This window comes from Tilletiaria anomala (assembly GCF_000711695.1).
Source record: "Tilletiaria anomala UBC 951 chromosome Unknown K437scaffold_129, whole genome shotgun sequence".
Taxonomy (NCBI): domain Eukaryota; kingdom Fungi; phylum Basidiomycota; class Exobasidiomycetes; order Georgefischeriales; family Tilletiariaceae; genus Tilletiaria; species Tilletiaria anomala.
In genome coordinates this window covers 3,702-22,150 of record NW_013546893.1, presented here as the reverse complement: position 1 = coordinate 22,150, position 18,449 = coordinate 3,702, and the positions used below count along the sequence as shown (strand labels likewise).

General features: G+C 55.1%; 7 protein-coding genes across 7 annotated transcripts; 4 read left to right on the top strand and 3 right to left on the bottom strand.

Moving 5' to 3' along the window:
• Positions 1–150: 150 nt before the first annotated feature.
• Positions 151–2,118, top strand: K437DRAFT_251646 (acyl-CoA dehydrogenase). The gene is made up of 5 exons (XM_013385061.1): positions 151–564; positions 641–944; positions 1,017–1,125; positions 1,192–1,872; positions 1,951–2,118. Exons 1-5 carry the CDS (start codon positions 365–367, stop codon positions 2,001–2,003), a joined length of 1,347 nt encoding a protein of 448 aa, XP_013240515.1. The 5' UTR covers positions 151–364; the 3' UTR covers positions 2,004–2,118.
• Positions 2,119–2,496: 378 nt separating this feature from the next.
• K437DRAFT_240439 (uncharacterized protein) lies at positions 2,497–4,577 on the top strand. Its single transcript, XM_013385060.1, has 5 exons — positions 2,497–3,281; positions 3,350–3,635; positions 3,705–4,167; positions 4,237–4,299; positions 4,365–4,577. Exons 1-5 carry the CDS (start codon positions 2,641–2,643, stop codon positions 4,493–4,495), a joined length of 1,584 nt encoding a protein of 527 aa, XP_013240514.1. The 5' UTR covers positions 2,497–2,640; the 3' UTR covers positions 4,496–4,577.
• Positions 4,578–4,603: 26 nt separating this feature from the next.
• On the bottom strand, positions 4,604–6,205 carry K437DRAFT_270742 (uncharacterized protein; the record flags this gene model as incomplete). The annotated part of the gene is made up of 1 exon (XM_013385059.1): positions 4,604–6,205. The coding sequence occupies one exon, from the start codon at positions 6,203–6,205 to the stop codon at positions 4,604–4,606; it is 1,602 nt and encodes a 533-aa protein (XP_013240513.1).
• Positions 6,206–6,363: 158 nt separating this feature from the next.
• On the bottom strand, positions 6,364–11,094 carry K437DRAFT_240435 (putative myosin I). The gene is made up of 6 exons (XM_013385058.1): positions 10,630–11,094; positions 9,198–10,559; positions 8,514–9,133; positions 8,429–8,432; positions 7,223–8,354; positions 6,364–7,154 (listed from the first exon to the last, which is right to left on the bottom strand). Exons 1-6 carry the CDS (start codon positions 10,861–10,863, stop codon positions 6,559–6,561), a joined length of 3,948 nt encoding a protein of 1,315 aa, XP_013240512.1. The 5' UTR covers positions 10,864–11,094; the 3' UTR covers positions 6,364–6,558.
• Positions 11,095–11,771: 677 nt separating this feature from the next.
• Positions 11,772–14,372, top strand: K437DRAFT_228968 (uncharacterized protein; the record flags this gene model as incomplete). The annotated part of the gene is made up of 6 exons (XM_013385057.1): positions 11,772–12,098; positions 12,182–12,839; positions 12,919–13,364; positions 13,438–13,794; positions 13,837–14,172; positions 14,247–14,372. The coding sequence occupies 6 exons, from the start codon at positions 11,772–11,774 to the stop codon at positions 14,370–14,372; spliced, it is 2,250 nt and encodes a 749-aa protein (XP_013240511.1).
• A 76-nt stretch (positions 14,373–14,448) lies between these two features.
• Positions 14,449–15,466, bottom strand: K437DRAFT_259624 (dihydrofolate reductase; the record flags this gene model as incomplete). Its single annotated transcript, XM_013385056.1, has 2 exons — positions 14,987–15,466; positions 14,449–14,917 (listed from the first exon to the last, which is right to left on the bottom strand). Coding segments are annotated over exons 1-2 (515 nt in total), but the record flags the coding sequence as incomplete, so codon positions are not given.
• Positions 15,467–16,051: 585 nt separating this feature from the next.
• On the top strand, positions 16,052–18,031 carry K437DRAFT_228940 (Metallo-dependent phosphatase; the record flags this gene model as incomplete). Its single annotated transcript, XM_013385055.1, has 8 exons — positions 16,052–16,086; positions 16,150–16,237; positions 16,336–16,499; positions 16,578–16,780; positions 16,832–17,015; positions 17,090–17,275; positions 17,366–17,793; positions 17,850–18,031. Coding segments are annotated over 8 exons (1,470 nt in total), but the record flags the coding sequence as incomplete, so codon positions are not given.
• Between the last annotated feature and the right edge of the window lie 418 nt (positions 18,032–18,449).

Below are 18,449 nucleotides of genomic sequence, written 5' to 3'. Positions count from 1 at the left end.
AAATTGATACGATAACCCTAAGGCAATGTTCCGGCTTCTGTTGGCAACCCGAACCGGAGAGTGGAGATTCTCAGCTCCTGCAAGTCCAGATTAGAGGAGCGTTGGAACACACTCTAGCTTTCTGCATTGTGACATGTACGTCCGCTCTGGTTGCCGTAGACATCTGCCCAAAGCACCAGTGCAAAGTTGACCGAGCACCGTATTCGTTGCAAGGTCCCCAAGTGCTTTCCTCCGCCACGGCGAGCGTCAAACTTCAGCCGCCTTCGAAGCAAGGGCCGCCGTTTCAAGTGCTTCAACCTCATCCCCCTTTGGTACTCCCTCTCAAAGCTATAGCGAGCCGCCACCTCCAACGAGCCTGCCTGCCATGTCTTCATCACAAGTCAAAGTTCCCTCAGAGCCGTTTGGCTCCGTCCTGCCCTTCGCCGAGCCTGCATGGTACGGGTCGCTGGGTGACACGTCTCCTTTCTACACCGATTCGCACCGTAGGCTTCGAGCGTACTGTCGGGACTACGTCGACAGCTTCAGCCACAAGGCTGGCGAGTGGGAGGACAAGGGCACAATACCGTGAGTAGAACATAATGATGCTCTTCGATTACAGCACTGAATTTTGTTGATCTTATCTCACACGCGCGAGGTGCAGGTCAGCCCAATACCAAGAGCACGCAGCCAGAGGCTTCGTCGCAGCATCGATTCAGCCCTTCCACATTCCATCGCTGAAAGCAGCTGGTATACAACTTCCTGCAAACATCCCTCCTGAAGAATGGGATAATCTGCACAACGTGGTTCTCTTTGATGAGCTGATGCGACACGGCTTCCTTGGCGTCAACTGGGCGCTCGGTGGCGGAAACGGAATCGGCGGCCCGCCACTTGTCAACTTCGGTAGTGAAGACCTGAAACGAGAGCTTTTGCCAGATATTCTGCTGGGTAAAAAGCGGATATGCTTGGTGAGCCATTAGTGAAGAAATGCATGTCACAATAAAAAAGATAAGTTGATCTTCATCCGGTCTGCATTGCAGGGTGTCACGGAGCCGTTGGCCGGCTCGGACGTGGCTGGCATCAAAACAACCGCGGTACGCTCCACCGATGGAAAGCACTACATCATCAATGGCCAGAAGAAATGGATTAGTGAGTCGCCATCTCACGACTTGTTACATTAGGACGCATGCATTTCTGAAATAATCGGTGTTGCAGCAAATGGAGTCTTTGCCGACTATTGCACTACCGTCGTCCGCACAGGAGAGGAGGATTCGGGCGCAGGTGGCATCAGTGTCATTGTGGTTCCTATGCATTTGGAAGGCATCGAGCGGCGTCTGCTCAAGAATAGCGGCGTCAATGTGTCTGGGTCGACAATAATCACATTCGACGACGTCAAGGTCCCCGCACGCTACCTGCTCGGCAAAGAGAACCAGGGCTTCCGCATCGTAATGTCCAACTTCAATGGAGAGCGTCTCGCCTTGGCCGTCTCGGCGCTGCGCATGTCACGCGTCTGCATCGAGGACGCATACGCATACGCGTGCAAGCGGCACACATTTGGAAAGCCGCTGATCGAGCAGCCCATCATTCAATCAAAATTTGCCGACATGGGCCGACGCGTCGAGGCGCTACATGCGTGGATGGAGGCCCTGGCGCATCAAATGCACGCATGCGGCAACACGCCGCAGGGCAAGAAGATCGCAGACATGGAGCTCGGGGGAAGAATCGCGCTGCTCAAAGTCGAGAGCGGATACGTCCTCGAGCTTTGTGTCAGAGAGGCGCAGCAGATCATGGGCGGCCTGGGATACCAGCGCGGTGGTGACCACGCTGGCGCGCGCATTGAACAAATCAGTCGCGACCTCAGGGTGATGGTCGTTGGTGGCGGGTCCGCCGAGATCCGTACGTCCTGCCTTTTTAGTGAAATAGCTTGAAGGGCTGCTGACTGTCTTTTCCTTGCCATTTCCGTCTTTTATTCAGTGTCGTCGCTTGGTGTCAAAATGGAAAAAATGAAGGCAGACGCGCGCCTTTGATCTTTTGGATTGGCGGCTGTACATCCTTTGCTATCCATGTCCACTGATGGAAGCGCTCCTTGCTGGCGCGTTTTGTGTGCAAAAGATATGTACGTTGTTCTTCAGTACAAGGGACTATTAAGTCACTGTCAATGAGAGACTCGATGCATCTGGACACGCCCAAATGGCCTTCCCCAAGTGCGATGAGATACGTGGTGCACGACTGGCCGGATCGCACGTCGGAACTATATCTCCCATGCATTTGATGCACCAAATCCATGCCATGTACAGATGCTCAGAAGGCCACGATCGCCGGTGCATAGATTATACCCGTGGGCTTGAAAGCTTGAACCCAACTCGAAAACCAGGCGGCTGGGAATTGAGATGTGACAAGAGAGACTTCGGCGTGAAACACCTGATGTGCCGCATTTCCGCGTTTTTGGCTGCATGCCACGACAACTTGAACCGAATACTCTTATTGGAAGCTGGTATTGCATATCATCAAAGAGCAGCTCTTGTTACTACTGCCCTTCTCAAGCAGATGTCGCCCACTCTGGATCTGGATTGACTACCACTCAGAGTCAGCCCCGTTGTTGCAGCTGTCTCGAGCTAGCTCCAATTTCCCAGCCCGTCAGCGAGGGGCGGAGCTTTCGCCAGCATGACGCTTGTCTCAAGCGCCCTCGTCAATTTCGGTCGCCTCGCCAGCCTGCTGCAAGTACTTTTCTACCTCCCATTATCGCTCGACTTAGCTGGCACCGAGGCTTTCCTAGCACTTTCAGCCTCGCTGGCCTCATACTACTTTATCTTGTCGACGATACGGCTGATGACCAAGAACACAAGGCTGGCATGGATCGGCAACTTTCTCGCCATCTTTCAATTCGTCGTCATTCCCGCATGCTTGCTTGTGTGTTTCAACGTCTATAGCCCTCCAAGCGAAAGCTACTTTGCACACCTTGCCAAGCGACCGAGCGCATTAGCATCAGCTGGCTCCAGCGCGACAAGCGCTGCGGGCCGTTCAAGTCTCTTTGGACTGCGCGCTGGGACCTCAAAAGACACAACGGTTGAAACAAGAAGTGACACACCACACGATGCAGGCTTGGCCGGGATAGTCGGAGCTGAATTCGACACATTGCTGCAAGCTGTCTTTAACTGGTTCATCTGGTCATTTTTCTTTCTTGCAAGAAATGTGCCAGGATGGTGGTCAACGTTTTTGCGCTTTTCTAGCCCGCTGTTCTCACTGCTAGAAGGTGTGGCCTCAGTCTTGGTCATTCAAGCGGTTGGCAGCATGTCTCGATGGGTGTGAGTAAGATCTGGACGCAAGCATTGTTTCTGCAAAGCTGAAAAATGAGAACCTCTGCCGCTTGCAGTATCGCAACCTCCCTTTCACGGCCGCCGTCTCCTCGCAAGCGCCTCCTTTCGTATCTTCCATCCTTTGGTCTGGGTGGGGCAGAGGGTTGGCAGCTTCTGTTCCTTTTGCTCTCCGCTTTCACCTACGTCTCCTCCGCAGTGGCGCTTTACCTCTCTTTCGAAGGCGCCACACGAGACAGGCCAGGCGCAGCTGCTGCGGTGGGAGTCAGCGTCAGTTCTACGTTCTGGCTGACCGCAATCGCATTCGCCGTTCGCAAGGGCAATGTCGTGGAGACTAGCCTGATGGTGAGCACCTTATTTGCCAGCGTGATGCAAAGTAATGGACTGAAGCAGGACTACGATTTCTTTCGGCAGCTGGCCTACGTGGTGTTCAATGTGACGCAACTATCTGACTCGCTCGCGTTTACCGCCGACCCACTAGCGCTGATTCGGTCATTCAAAGTGAACACCGAATCAGGGTCGCCTTTACCGCTGCTACCATCCGTAGTAGGCTCCACCAAGACGCTCGTCCAGGTAGGCGGGCGAATAGCTGGGCATTCGATCGACTTCATCTCTGCAGCGCTCGCTGCACTGCCAAAGAGCGTCATCGTCAGTTTGCTATATCGCTTGATGGTGCTTTACGCTGCTTCTCGGATCTTGCCCCTGCTGAAGGCGGGCGGGCCGCCGCGCTGGCTTAAACCGGATAAGTCGGATGCAGACGACTATGACGATTACTCAGAAGACGAATACGATTCTGATGAGGACATTCGCGAAGAGGAAAAGCCGCGAAGAAAGGCAGAACAGAAGAGCTTGAGCGAAGAAGAGCCGTTTGGCGCTTGTGAGTTGCAGCTCCGCGTCTGCGTGAACGGCATCGCATCCTTTTCTAACTCCATCACCCCTACCGTAGTCATATCCATCATCGTTTCATACTCAAGGCTGATCATGATCGCGGTCTACTCACATTTGCTCTGTGAGTGGCATCATTCCAGATGACACCAAGAGTTGAGCGTTGCTGATCCATCATCTCCTCCGCAGTGCTTGATCAGAGTCACCAGATCTACTGGCGGTTCCTCACTGTAGGGATCACCCTCACGCTATGGGCATTCGAGCTCCTAATCGGCAAAGAGGATGCCGACGCATTCACGCGCGAGTGGAAAATCAGCTGATGCTGCTGTATGCACTCATGATGAATGTCACTGTACAGATGCGCCTCTATCCTGATCACGCATTCCCTCACCGTCCGCCCTCCGGCACCCTTTCCCTTTCTCAGCTCTTTAAAGGCCTTCCTCAGCTAGGCGCTCCGAGAGCATGATGAAGTCCTCGTCTTCTGCAAAGTCGAAACTGTCATCTGCTGCATTGCCCTTGCACTTGACATGCTCGTCATCGTCCGAGTCGTCGTCATCGTCGATCACGATCGCGCTTGTCGGCGAGCTTCCGGGCGCCTTGACGGGCGAGCGAGAGATGTGAACTGGTGTGGTGAAACCTGAACGGCCCGGTGCTGCTGGGCGCTTTGCGCCGCTGCCCGCCGCCTTAATTGCTGTAGTGCCGCCGGCGTTCCTGGCATTTGCAGTCGGGCAACGGAGGGTAGCGCTAGGGCCCGAGATGCTGCGTCGGGCAGTGCTGCCTAGTTTGCGACGCTGACCGTGATCTTGTGCCAACGCGACTTCGGCCGTGCCATTATACGAAGGCTCATTGGAAAAAGGACGATCTGACTCTTGTACATATCCAACCGGCACGGCTTGTTTTTGCGGACTGATGGAAGCTGTTCGCCAATCGCTCGCCCCGTTTTTGGTGGGTGACATACTGAACCGAGCGGATGACTTCGAAGATGTTCTGGACATCGACCTGATCGCGGATCTGACATTGTTATCTTTTTGCGCAAGAACTCTGCCAGAGGTTCCTGCGGATGTCATCTGTGTTGGGCTTTGCTGCGCGACCGTGGACATAGCGCTCTTCTCGTTCACATTCGACATGATCGAGCGTTGAGTACTTATCGTGGGCGCTGCTTGAACGCCAAGCGGGGGTGATGAAGACCCCATTTGTGGATGCGGGTCCGTGTGATACCGCAGCCATCCTTTGCCTTTATTGCGTCCGCCTGGCCTCCCCGTCTCAACTTGCATGCCGCGAGCTGAGTGACCTTGTGTGCCCTCCCGCGCCTCTTCCTCTGAGCCTGGAGGCGGCGCAGTGTCTGCCCTAGATACAGATGACCGCCTTCCTCCGGAGCTATCACCGTGGGCTTTCATTCGACGCGTCTCGGACACATCTGCGCTCGCCTCTGCTGTGTTTGCCGGCTGGATACCGAGATCGTCGTCGAGACCAGCGAGCAGATGTTCATTCACGTACGCGATGAACTTGCCCGAGTCTGTCGAGTCAAGCTGTGCGCCGTCTATTGATGAATCCTTTACCCCGCCTGATGATGTACGAATTGACCGGCTCCGTTTAACGGGTCTTTGGCGGTAAGTGCGTCGATTTGCCATCGTCAAGCTTCTGCTTGAATCCAAGCTCCCGGTCTCTGCATCACGCTCCCCCATTCTCCTCTTTCCTGCTGCCTTTGCGCTCTCCACGACTGTCTTCCTTGGCGATCTTCCAAGACTTGGGCTCCTCCTTTGCTCTGCCAAAAAGTCATTATTATGGATGCCCAGGTCAAGAGGTGGCAGCGGCGATGCTGACCATTTGCTGGAGCCGATATCGGGCAGAGCTGCGTGCGGAGGCAGGCCACCGATGGCGGACTGCAAAGACGGCGAGGGACTCTCCTTTTTCCAAAATACAATCGCTTGGCTCTGGGGAGGTCTAATGCCACTTCCAGATGGCAGCTGCGAGCCCTGAGACGCGCCGCCGCCGTTGAAGTTGAGCGAGTCAAAGAAGGACTCGGACATCGTGGCGTCGTTCGTTGCACTTGCAAGCCCGGGCCAAGCTCTGTCTTTGCAGCAATCAAGTGACCACGCCGCAAGCGAGTAGCTCTCAGTCTCGTCGCAAGAATGGGAAGGTGTATATGTGTGCTCTTGGCCCGAAAGGATTTAACCATAGAACGCATCCCATTTCGGACTATGTCGACAAAGTCTGAAGGTAGATTGTTGGTCTCTATTGTACTTGGCCAATGGGTGACGACGGGAAAGACGCGACGCGACGCGATTGCTCATCCAGATTCTACCATCTACTTGCATCTCAAACTGCTCGTGTTTCCAACAGGCAACGCAGGTATCCCATAATTCCACCGTCATTTACATCGTTATGGTCTTCTAGGTGGAGGTGGAGGCATAACCCTTCCCCCAGCCGCAGCACCGGCACCTGGCTTGGCAGGAATTGCTGGAAGCTTGGCTCCTCCTGGTTTTAGAGGAAGCGGTGGCTTATTCGAACCCGCGGGAGCAGCTGGCGCGCCATTGGTGGCGCCGCCGTTGGCAGCTGCGGCATTCGCTGCTTTCTTTGCTGCCAGGACCGCTGCGAAGCCGCCCGGGTTTCCCATGCCTGGCATGACAGCTACCGGTGCTGCACCCGCGTCTGGGGCCACCGAAGACGGTCGCTCGTGCAGTTTTGACACAGTTGCCGGCTTTGCTGTCACCGCCGCCTTCGGCAGCACAGCTGGCTTGGCGGTGAGCACAGGAGCAGCTTCAGGCTTGGGTGCGCTTGTCGCTGCGACAAAGGCAGCGCGACTCACTGCTGGACTGCCATTTGTAGCGCTTGATGCTCCAGGAGCCGCAGGTGGTGGCCTTTTGGCTGCTGGTGGAGCAGTCGGCCGACTCAACGGTTTGGGCTTGGGTGGCACCAGTTCGAGGTACGTCGAGGGCGCCCAGCCTTCTAAACCATCTTTTTTAATGAGCCACCATCCTGTGTGCAATCAGAGAGCAGAAATTCAGTATCTCCTCAAGGCCTGAGATGACCACCTCGATACTGACCATTGTCCTCCTTCTGCGTAACCTCGACGTGCTCGTCCTTCGTGAGCGCCATCTCACCGCTTTCCTGCGTATCGAAGTCGTAGAGCGCCTTATACATTGGAACAACAGGTTCATCAGGTATCGCAGCTGCAGCGGGCGGTGGAGGGGGTGGGGCTGGGCCGGATCGTCCAGTAGACGCAGCTCGCGGGACGATGGGGGAGCCCCTATTTGTTACGACCGATGTGGCAGCCTTAAGGCCAGTTCCAGTACCAACGGAGGGTGCACGTGTCGGTAGGGTCACTGGTTTGGCGGCTGGCTTCGGCATGGCACGCGGCTTGGGCCTGTTGTTCGCATTGCTTGGTCCACCTGCACGCAGCAGCTTGCCAGAGGTGATCGGACGCACGACACCAGGCTTTTTCTTTGCTGGAGGACGCGAGAGGCTGCCAGCAGGCTCACCGCTTGGAACAGACACCGTCGAGCTCTTGTAAACATCGTCACGCGGAATGGTCTCGTCTTTCTTGAACGTGATGGAAGCCTTCTTGTCCTTCTTTTTTGAATACTCCAATTGATTTGACACCGTGACGTTAGGGCCGCCGTTGGTTCTCTGCAGGAGGGTAGCGACGAGTTCGGTCTTGAAGTAGCAGTGGAAGACCGGATCTGGCTCCTCGTGAGACCCTGCTATGTTCAAAATGACCCAATCATCTCGCAACGCCGAAAGCCCTACATTGGTGATCTGGCCGAGCAGAATTCTCCTCTCGCACGTGGTCTGTGGCTGCTTGTTGACGAGCTGGGTGACCAAGATGTAGACAGCCTTATCGGTCATAATAAAGAAGCGTGGGCTCGGCTTGGACGAACGGCCCAAGCGCGAGACCAGCAGCTGAATACGAGTGCTGAACACAACCGATTCGGTCGAACCAAAGCCAGAAGCCTGCCGCAGCATTTCACCTTCAACACTGCTACCGCCGACATCCAAGTAATCTCCGGTAAAGCGACGCATGCTGATGAGCGAAAATCGACGTCGCTCTTTCCTTCCTGCCAGAACTTGATGGCCGTAGTCCCTCATCTGAGCATACACGAGAGTTTCCTTCTTGTTCATCCACATACGCTGAATTCGTTTAGCACACTCGTTCTTGTATCTTAGATAGTTGCGGTACTGCAAGTGGTGCAACAGCGTCAGATGCGTTAGTGTAAGTGAAACTGGGCCTTAATGAATCTTGCACCACTTACAGCTCTGCGCGGAAGAATCACCAGCAGAAAGTATGCAAAGGGTCAGCACAAAATTTAGACATTTCCCTCTCACAAGGCGCCGCACCTCTGGATACGCATGGCCATGTTGTGCCAGTACCTATCACGCATGGTCTCAAGCGCAAATAGAGTCTCAGGATTTTTGATGAAAGCTTTAGTGACGCCCATTTGCCACTCCTCTTTCGCGATGCCCGTGTCTTTGAGGATCTGTTCGCATCCGCTCTTGGCATCGCCTTGCCAGATGTATTCGCCTGCGTATGACGTATGCGGAGACAGCAGATAGAATCGCTCGACCATCTTCTCGAAAGTATTCCTGTACGCAAAGCCCGCACGTCGGACGCGGATGTTCTCCTGCAGACCGAGGTACTTGATCTGATGCAAGATCGCGGTGTTGTCATACTCGGTCGGACTCTTGTTTTGGTTCGGCTTGATCGTGCGGATGTACGAGGGCTGCGCCTTCATCAAATTTTCAACAAGTGCGTTTGCAGATGCCTTGATGCGGTCTCCAGCCGTCGGTGGGCGCTTTTTACTATTCGGATCAGGACGATGGGGAAACAGAACACCGAGGAACTTATTCTGAGAGCTGTCGACCAAGTCAAGGATATCCTTCAGAAGCGCATCCTTGTTCTTGTCCGTCATGCCCATCACGTTGTACATCACATCACCGGCGTAGTGCTTGACCAAGAACTGTAAGAAGTAGGGATATGATCAGTGCATCGAACCACACCCCCAACGACTCCACAGAATTCACCTTGGATCCACGCGAGTCAAAGTGGGGGTTTGAGCTGAGCATGCTGAGACGCTGGCCAAAAGAGTTGTCGGCGGCGGTAGGGTCCGCATGCGCAGTGGCGCAAGCGTCATTGAGCGCTGCAAAAATTCCAGGCGGTCGCTTCTCTTCGATGAGATCGCATACAATCTTGTTGTTGAAGTACTTGATCGGTGTCCACTGAATACGCTCAGTTGCGTATTCTTCCTGCTCCTTCTTGAGAGTGAGTTCAATAAAAATCTGCTGCAGCTTTTCGTTGACGTAGTTGATACAAAGCTGTTCGAATGAGTTGTTCTCGAATATCTCAAAGCCGTAGATATCCAGGACGCCAATCACGTTGGCCGAAACGGCACGCGCCTTCATGGACGTGTTGACGCGTTCAACGATCCAATCGAACATGTTGTTGTAGATGGCCTTGGACAGGGCATCACGCACGGAAGCTGCTTGCGCAGGATTCAGCGGGACCTCGTAAACGGAACCGCGCCTGCCGCCGCGTTGGGTCTCCATGATGCGCTGGGTAAGGGCCTTGACAACTGCGGTCGAGTCGACTTCCAGTAGGTAAGCAACAAAGTCCGTCACGCCCAAATCGGAAATCTGCGCGTTCCCATCTTCCATCTCTACAAACTGAGTGTTACCCAGCCAAAGAATCGCAGCGAGCATGCGGAAGACATTCTCCTGCTCATCTGCCGACAGGCCAATGATGTTCATGGCGTTGATTGTCTCCCCAAAGTCAGCCACATCATCGATTCCGTTCACATCGAGACACTGTGAATTTGCCGTGTAGGCATACGCCTCTGGGCCCTGGACGCCAAAGCTTTCGCGCTGCGCAGCAGACGCAGCTTTGGAGAACTGATAGAATATGTGGAAGTTGCGCTCATCGCGAATCTGTTGCACGACGCGCCCCTTTTCGAGCAGATAGTTGGTGATATTTGCGCCGACGGGCTCCCCCTGCGAGTTGAACATGATCTCTAGGTATTTGCCGTGTCGCGAAGAGTTATTGTTTCGCAGCGTCTTGGCGCATCCGAAACTTTCGAGCAAAGGGTTGGTCGCAAGCACCATATCCTTGATATCTTGGATTCCACTCGAGCTGCCTCCACTGACAGCAGCAATGTACTGCATGATCCGCTTGGCCGCTTCCGTCTTTCCTGCACCACTCTCGCCGGAGATAATGACGCATTGGTTCTCCTTGTAAGCCTGCATATTGTAGTAAGCACCTTCTGCAATGGCGTATACGTGCGGCGTCATCTCCAGACGGTTCTTGCCGCGATAAGAGGCAAGGATCTCTTCGGTGTATATGCCAAGATCACGGAAAGGATTGACCGAAATGAGCACATTGCCAATATAGGTCTGCCGAGAGTGTGACATCGTTATCAGCTATAACGTCGTGAGGTCCTGCATCCCACCTCAATGCACTCACATATATCTCAGCATTCTGAAAGCGCTTCTTCAAGTTTTCGTTGATGGCTTCGTTCGTCACTTGGCTTAGCAGGGTCATATCGCTGACGCCGGCCTGAGGCTTCTTAAATCCCTCGCGCCAATCTGCCTTGGTAACTCCTCCAGGTGCATAGGTGCTGCCCCCCTTTTTAGCGGCCTTTGGCGGCGCCGCCACGCCTCCTGCACCTTTCTTCCCAGCTTTTTTCGAAATAGCCATGCTCGCTGATTGGCAGGTTCTTGATACAGTTACTGGGGCTCCTTGTTGCTGCGCTTGCGACCGCGACAGACGAAGACGCGCTGGGTGGAAGGACAGCAAGCGCACAGCAAGGTCGCGTCAGGTGCGCGAATCAAAGCCTGTCAGCACAGGTTGGGAAAGCTCTGGCGCGATCTGAAACACTCCTCGCCCGAGCTACCAGTGCGGACTCTGGCGGATGGACGTATAGCAAATGTGTTACCACCATCTCGCGATCACAGAGCAACGACGACTACAGATAAGTCGATAAGTGCGAGGTTGCGCCGCCGATCGGTATGGCAAATGGTGGTTCAGCACTACTAGTTCCGTGCAGATGAAACTATAGAGGGGGTCTGTGTTGACCCGGTCACACATCAATACACCAGCAACCCTTACCTGCCTAGAGCCCCCAAATTCCGAGTTCCGACCGGAAGACTCGGCTACGAGATCATTGATTGAATAGTAGGGTTGCTGCATTCCCCGCGTTCCCTCGGCTACGAGCGGCCCACCACCGAGAGGCCCCTGCTGCTGGAGAGCAGTGGAGCTGGCTAGCCGCTGGTACGCATGCAGATGCCTTTCTATGGAATTGTAGAAGCGGTTCATAAGAAGTCAACCAGCCGCCAAGGTCTTTCCTGTATCCTATTCCTACCAAGGTGCCTACTCTCTGGTTGCTCTATCGCTGTGTTTCCCAGCCGCAGAACCGAAAGATGCTGCCATCAACGCTCAAAGCTGGTGCTCGCCGCCCAGCGTCGAGGGCGAGCTCAGTGCGCCTCGCCGCGAACCACCTCCAGCCTGTCAGCTCGCAGGTCGTGCGAGCTGGCGGCAGGCAAGCGCCTCTGACAGCTGCACAGCGATCAACTGGGTGCACACAAGCACGATGGATCTCATCTTCCATGCGTCAAAGAGCAACACTGGCGGCAGCTTCGCAGGCCGCTTCATCACACCGCGCGTCCGCGTGCTCCTCATCCTCTGCCACCGCAAGCCGCAAACCGCTCCCCCGCAAGATCTTGATCGCTAACCGAGGCGAAATCACCGTGCGCATAATTCGCACCTGCCGACAACTTGGCATAGCAACTGTCGCAGTGTACTCGGAAGCAGACGCAAATGCCATGCACGTCAAGATGGCAGATGAGGCCTATTGCATCGGTCCAGCCCCTAGTGCAGAGAGCTACCTCAAGATGGACAGGATCGTCGAGGTCGCCAAAATGACTGGGGCAGAAGTATGTTTACAGTGTTTCAATCATTCTTCAATCATACAGAGACTGACCATGTACTCACATTTTGGCTGCGGGCTCAACCGTAGATGATTCACCCAGGCTATGGTTTCCTATCTGAGGCAGCCGAGTTCGCTGACCTGCTGGCAGCCTCGGGAATCGAGTTCATCGGTCCCCCTTCCGCTGCAATCCGTGCGATGGGCTCAAAATCCGCCTCAAAAGAAATTATGCTTGCAGCCGGCGTCCCATGCGTACCAGGCTACCACGGCGCCGGCCAATCCCTGGAGCTCCTGCAAGCCGAGGCAGACAAGATCGGATACCCGGTGCTGATCAAGGCCGTCAAGGGTGGTGGGGGAAAGGGTATGAAGATCGCAACGTCCGCGCAGGAATTTCGCGAGCAGCTCGAGAGTGCGCAGCGCGAAGGCGCTAAGTCCTTCGGCGACCCCACGGTGCTGCTGGAAAGGTACCTCACCAAACCTCGCCACGTCGAGGTGCAGGTTATGTGCGACAAGTTCGGCAACGCCATCTACGTCTGGGAGAGGGACTGCAGCGTGCAGAGGCGGCATCAAAAGATCATCGAAGAGGCGCCTGCGCCGGGATTGAGCGAGGAGCTGAGGAGGGACCTCGGAGAGAAAGCCGTCGCTGCGGCCAAAGCTGTTGATTACGTCGGCGCGGGGACGGTCGAGTTTTTGCTGGATGCAGAGACTATGGGTTTCCACTTTTGCGAGATGAACACGCGTTTGCAGGGTAAGCCTCCAGGCTCTTTTCGCATTTGGCATGCCACTATCGGCTGATGCGTGTCTTCTCTTCTTTCTGTGGACTGTAGTCGAGCACCCTATCAGCGAGATGATCTCCGGACTCGACCTGGTCCAGCTGCAGCTGGAGATCGCAGCCGGAAACCCGCTCACGCTGACGCAGGCTGACGTGCAGCGCAACGGTCACGCGTTCGAGGCGCGCATCTACGCCGAGAACACTCGCGCCAACTTCCTGCCAGATGTCGGGCTGTTGCGCCACGTGCGCCTCCCGCCAACGTCCGAGACGGTCCGCGTCGACACGGGCTTCGGCAGCGGCGACGAGATTAGCGTGCATTACGACCCGATGATCGCCAAGCTAATCGTACACGGCGCCGATCGTAAGGATGCGCTGCGGAGACTCAGCCGGGCGCTCGAGCAGTACGAGGTCGTCGGACCGAAGACCAATATCGAATTCCTCAAGAACCTCGCCAGCCACCATGCGTTCATCGACGGCAAGGTCGAGACTGCATTTATCGGGGTGAGTTGAGTAGAACTTTCACCGCGCCATCTGCACCAAGTTCACTGAGACCTTTATCTCTTTCTCCGCTTAGAAATACGGACACGAGCTGCAGCCGCCCATCCCTCCCCCAAGTGCGACAGCGCTCGCCAACGCAGCGCTCTACCTCGCGCTGCGCGACGCTCACGCCGTCGCCGCGACTGCTGCGGGCGCGTCCGTCTGGACGCGGCTCAGCGGCTTCCGCAACACACCGTCGCAGCTAGCGTCGCGCGTCTTCGAGTTCCGCGCCACAGCGGCGGGGACTGAGGGGGCCAAGGAGGAGGCGCCGGTTAAGTCAATCGTCACGCTTGAGCCGGTCGCGCTCAGCGGTGATCGATTTAACCTCGTTGTCGAGCATGGCGCGCAGGGTAAGGAGAAGCAGGTGTACACAAACGTCCATGCGCGTCTCTCCGTGGACGGAACGGCCGTCGTTGCGTCTGGCCTCGTCTCCGAGTCGCCTTCCCCAACATTGGCAGGAGCGGTAGAAGACCATACTCCCGCCTTCGCTCTCACACGACGGTCAACCACGACGGTGATTTCGCGCAAGCCGACGCGTGCCGAGGCAGCCACGAGCGGGCGGTCGTCCGAGAAGCTGGACATCTTCGTTGACGGCGTTCAGGTTGAGCTCGAGGTCGCTGGGCCCGCGTGGTTGGACGAGGTGCTGGGTCGCAAGGAATCGGCAAAGGGGAGTGTCATCTGCCCCATGCCGAGCAAGGTGGTGGATGTGCGTGTCAGAGTCGGACAGGAGGTTGAAGAGGGCGATGTGGTGATTGTGTTGGAAGCTATGAAGGTATGTCATTGATGCCTGTCTTTCTGCTTGAAAAGAGGCTGACTTTGCTGACTGACCCGCGCTTTGCTCTAAAGACTGAACACGTCCTCCGTGCGCCGAAATCGGGTAAAGTGGCCAAAGTGGCCGTCTCCTCTCCAGGCGAGCTCGTCGCCGAAGGCGTCGAGCTTGTCCAGTTCGAGGAGACAGATGACAGCGCGTAACAGGATGAACTTGTAGAACAGAAAGTATCTTAGGGATGTATATGTCGCACTTTTGGCATGCTCGACACTCCTTGGTTGCACATCATGACCGCGTCCACATTTGCAACTCGTACGATACATCGCCTTCGGTCTGGTCTGCGCCCGCTTTCACGTGCTCGGACGCTGCGTCCCCCAGCCACGCCAGCAGCTCCGCATGTGGCGCCTTGCTCCATGTCGTCGTGGGCGGCGCTGTAGCATTCGACATGGAGCTGATTATGTTACCCGATGGTTCTGCCGCGTCCTGTGCGATCTGTGCCTCGCTGCGGAATTCATGCAGAAATGTGTCGCAGTCCGGAAATGCCGGTGATTTGATGCGGGTGATGAGAAGGCGTTCAAGATCGAACCCCTCGCTAGTCGGATTGCGCAAAAAGTGGTTGTACAGCTGCGCTCCACCTATTAAAAATGCCCGCGGTGAGCTTTTTTTCTGTCCCGATTCCTGGGCGTAGGCCAACAAGCCCGATGCCTCGGAGATGCTTGAGGATAGATGAGAGTCTGTTGATGCATCACTTGGAGGGGGGTACACCGCGGCCAGTCAAAAACTTCACTTCACGTGCCGTAGCTGAACGGATCCTCACATTCCCAAGGAACTCGCATCGGCCGTCCTACTGATGACAACATTTACCCTGCCCGCCAGCGGCCTGAACTTGGGCGGTATGCTCTCCCACGTGTTGCGTCCCATTATGAGGAAGTTCTTCCGGCTGATGTCATTTGTGAGAGAGGAACTGTCCCCAGATTCAGGATGCGGAGGAGGCAGTCCTAGCCCACAAGCGCTGGTCACCTGCTTGAAGTAGGCCATCTCACGCTTGAGACGCCAGGGCAAGGTGCCACCCTTGCCGATGCCGTTCTTTGGCGAGCACGCGACGATCAGTGTTAAAGGTATTGGGCCGGGCATGGCCGGTGATGGCGACTGCGAAGGCGCCACACCCTCACTCATGCTCGCATTCAAAGCGATGGCTCAGAAGGCGCCCTGCGCTGCTTTTTGACAACTCGCGGATGCCAGCGCTGAACAGAAGCTGGTGTTGATGAGGGGCGATGGCAACAAGCCGAGTCTACGTTGGTGCAAGGTTGAGAGACTTTGAGGCTCACTGTAACAGAAGAGACCAACACTTTCTTTTCGTCCGCCACACGGAAATGCCACCCGGCACGAGGCGAGCCGCGACACGAGAGAGTGGCGACGCGACGCGATCCTCTTCGCTGGCTTGTGTTAATCAGCCGCATGACACTGAACAATGATCATTCAATCATCAGGGTCATTAGGAAGTCAGAGACCATCTTCCACGCCGTATTGCCATGCTAGTGATCACCATTCCTTCGTATCCTTGCGAGCACGGTTCACGGGCTCTTCGCTATGTCCTCGCGGGATGATCTAGTGTGCGTATATGCAGAAACACTGTCAAACGAGCAAGCGAAAGGCAGTGGTAACTGAAAGCTGACATCCACTTGAGACCCGAACCACAATTCTTTGATGCCGCTTTCGTCTCACTCAACACACACATACAGCCAGAATGCCAGGACGGAAGCTGGCCCTTACCAGCTCACTCAGGCCAGTGCGTACGGATCGCTGAGAGGAAATTTCACCGTGCGGAGAGTTCTTTGCGCTCTGACACCCCGAGCTTACTGAATTACTCGCAGCCCACCCGGATGTGATCAAAGTCATGATTACAACAGACAACCAGTGAGGCACTGACTCCAAGATATGCACCAACTCTAAGAATGACTCACGCAACATTTTCCACAGTATCGGTTACATGGAAAATGATCCGGTCCGAGGTCAAGATGCCATCAACAGCTTCCGGGAAGCGCTCGAGATTGCAAAAGAGGAGCAGGTGAGCATCAGGCAAGGCCATGTCACTCTGATATAAGCACTTTCAAGGTCCTAATTTGATCTAGCCCCTTCGCACCTCAATCGCGCGGTGAAATGCAGGTGGACATGATCTTGTTAGGAGGAGACCTCTTCCACGATAATAAACCCAGCAGGAACACACTGCACCAGGTTATGGCTGCGCTCAGGGAGCATACACTCGGAGACAATCCATTGCCACTCGAATACATCAGCGATCCGTTCGACAATGCACTTGGCAACTACAGGTGAGAGTAATTTTGATTGAAGGCATCAAGTGTTCAGGCGAGCGCCTGCTGACACGAGGCATGACGCTTGACTCTCAGCTTTGGGGCGGTGAATTACGAAGATGGGAATTTTAACGTCGCCATCCCAGTCTTCTCCATACACGGAAACCATGACGACCCACAAGGGCTTGGCCCAGATGGTGCGCTTTCCGCACTAGACATCCTCGCAACGGCAGGGTTGATCAATTACTTTGGTAAGACAAACCTGGTCGTCGGACGCAATGGCCCCCAAAATAGCTCTGGTAATCCAAGCATCGGCCCTGCCAGAGCCAATTACGCAGGCACGCAGGGAGACAGGGACATCAAGATTCGTCCTGCGCTTCTACAAAAGGGGACTACCAAGCTTGCGCTGTACGGCTTGGGCAACCTGCACGATGAACGCCTGGCGATGGAGCTACGCATGCGCAGAGTCAGGATGTATCAGCCGGTGGAGGATCGGGATGAATACTTTCATATGCTGGCATTGCATCAGAACAGGTGAGTACTCTGGGCCTTCTCTCTTTCCTCTTCTACCCTTTGAGCCGCCTATCTGCTATTCGTTCGCGTGCCAGAGTGGGGCACAATCCCAAAGCAGTCGTTCCGGAAGGCATCTTCGACGATTCGCTGCATCTGCTCATCTGGGGCCACGAGCATGAAGAACGTGCTGATCCAGAGCAAGTTCCCGATAAGCCATATCGCATCTGTCAGCCTGGCTCAACGGTGGTTACTGCTCTAAGCAAGGGCGAGGACAAGCCCAAGTGAGTGGCGCACATTTCCAGTCGTTTTGTTATCCCCTCCTGGGCTTGTCACTGAATTTGGATTTTCTCCTTCCCCTTGCTGCTGAACAGGTGCGTCGTCATCCTCAAGATCCACGGGAGAGATTACGAGGTGACAAAGCGAGAACTCAAAAGTGTCAGACCGTTCATCATCGAGGATCTCGACCTAGAACAGGAGATATGTGAGAGGGGCATCGCACGGTTGGACAATGACAAGTCCAAATTCGAGATCCAAAGGATGCTGGAGAACAAAATCACCGGCCTGATTGACCGCGCACGGGATCAGTGGAAAGCGAAGTACGAACATTTGCCCCAAGAACATGTTCCAGACATGCCACTCCCTCTTATCCGTCTGCGTGTCAACTATGAGAAGCACGAGGTCGGCAACCTAGCACGCTTCGGCCAGAAGTTCGTCGGGCAGGTCGCCAATCCAAAAGATCTGCTAGGCTTCAACAAAAAGCGTGCGGCGATCAGACGTGCTCGTGAGCTTGCATATCTCGGTTATGCGGTTGAAGCGGCTGAGCTGACAACTCTTGTTCTTTCATTTGAATTTTAGGGGACCATCCGGAGTTTGTCGACGTGGATGTAGACATGGACGACATGGTCGTTTCGGAGCGGCTGCAGAAGCTGGATCTGGGAAAGATCGTTGGCGAAGTCATTCGCAATCAAGAACTAGAGTGTTTACCCGGTGCAACTCTTGACGAGGCAGTGATGCAATTCGTAGAAAAGGACTCGTGAGTTGTTGCATTCAACATATCTTGCAGGGCAGGTAAGCTAATGGCGGGCCGCGCTGACTCTCATGGGCTCCTCGCGCTCTTGCTCCTTGGATAGGAAAACATCGCTTGTGGACGCCATCAAGTCTGTCTTGTCGCGGCAGTTGAGAGAGACGTTGCCCAAGGCGAAGGATATTAAGGATATCGACGACGCTGTAAGTTACGATTTTTTGTCCAGCTTGACATTACTACTCGCCATTCTGACAAGGCAAATCCTAATTCTGAAGCTGAGAGAGGCTCATGAAGTTGAACTCGAACGCTCGGAGAGGCGGCGCGGCGTCCAGGAGAAGCGATCCGCCAAGCACAGCGTACCGGCGATGGGCAAAGACAAGGCGCAGGCTTTCAGTCGTCGGCAGGCGCAGCAGCAAGAGGTAGAGGAGGAA

Excerpts from the sequence above, each read along its gene's own strand:
- K437DRAFT_251646 (XM_013385061.1), top strand. The coding sequence starts at position 365 with ATGTCTTCATCACAAGTCAAAGTTCCCTCAGAGCCGTTTGGCTCCGTC. Across the intron at positions 565-640 it reads GAGGACAAGGGCACAATACC|GTCAGCCCAATACCAAGAGC; the intron begins GTGAGTAGAACA and ends CGCGAGGTGCAG. Across the intron at positions 1,126-1,191 it reads TGGCCAGAAGAAATGGATTA|CAAATGGAGTCTTTGCCGAC; the intron begins GTGAGTCGCCAT and ends TCGGTGTTGCAG.
- K437DRAFT_240439 (XM_013385060.1), top strand. The coding sequence starts at position 2,641 with ATGACGCTTGTCTCAAGCGCCCTCGTCAATTTCGGTCGCCTCGCCAGC. Across the intron at positions 3,636-3,704 it reads TCGTGGAGACTAGCCTGATG|CTGGCCTACGTGGTGTTCAA; the intron begins GTGAGCACCTTA and ends TTCTTTCGGCAG. Across the intron at positions 4,168-4,236 it reads AGAAGAGCCGTTTGGCGCTT|TCATATCCATCATCGTTTCA; the intron begins GTGAGTTGCAGC and ends CCCCTACCGTAG.
- K437DRAFT_240435 (XM_013385058.1), bottom strand. The coding sequence starts at position 10,863 with ATGGCTATTTCGAAAAAAGCTGGGAAGAAAGGTGCAGGAGGCGTGGCG. Across the intron at positions 10,560-10,629 it reads TTCAGAATGCTGAGATATAT|ACCTATATTGGCAATGTGCT; the intron begins GTGAGTGCATTG and ends CACTCTCGGCAG. Across the intron at positions 7,155-7,222 it reads TACGCAGAAGGAGGACAATG|GATGGTGGCTCATTAAAAAA; the intron begins GTCAGTATCGAG and ends GATTGCACACAG.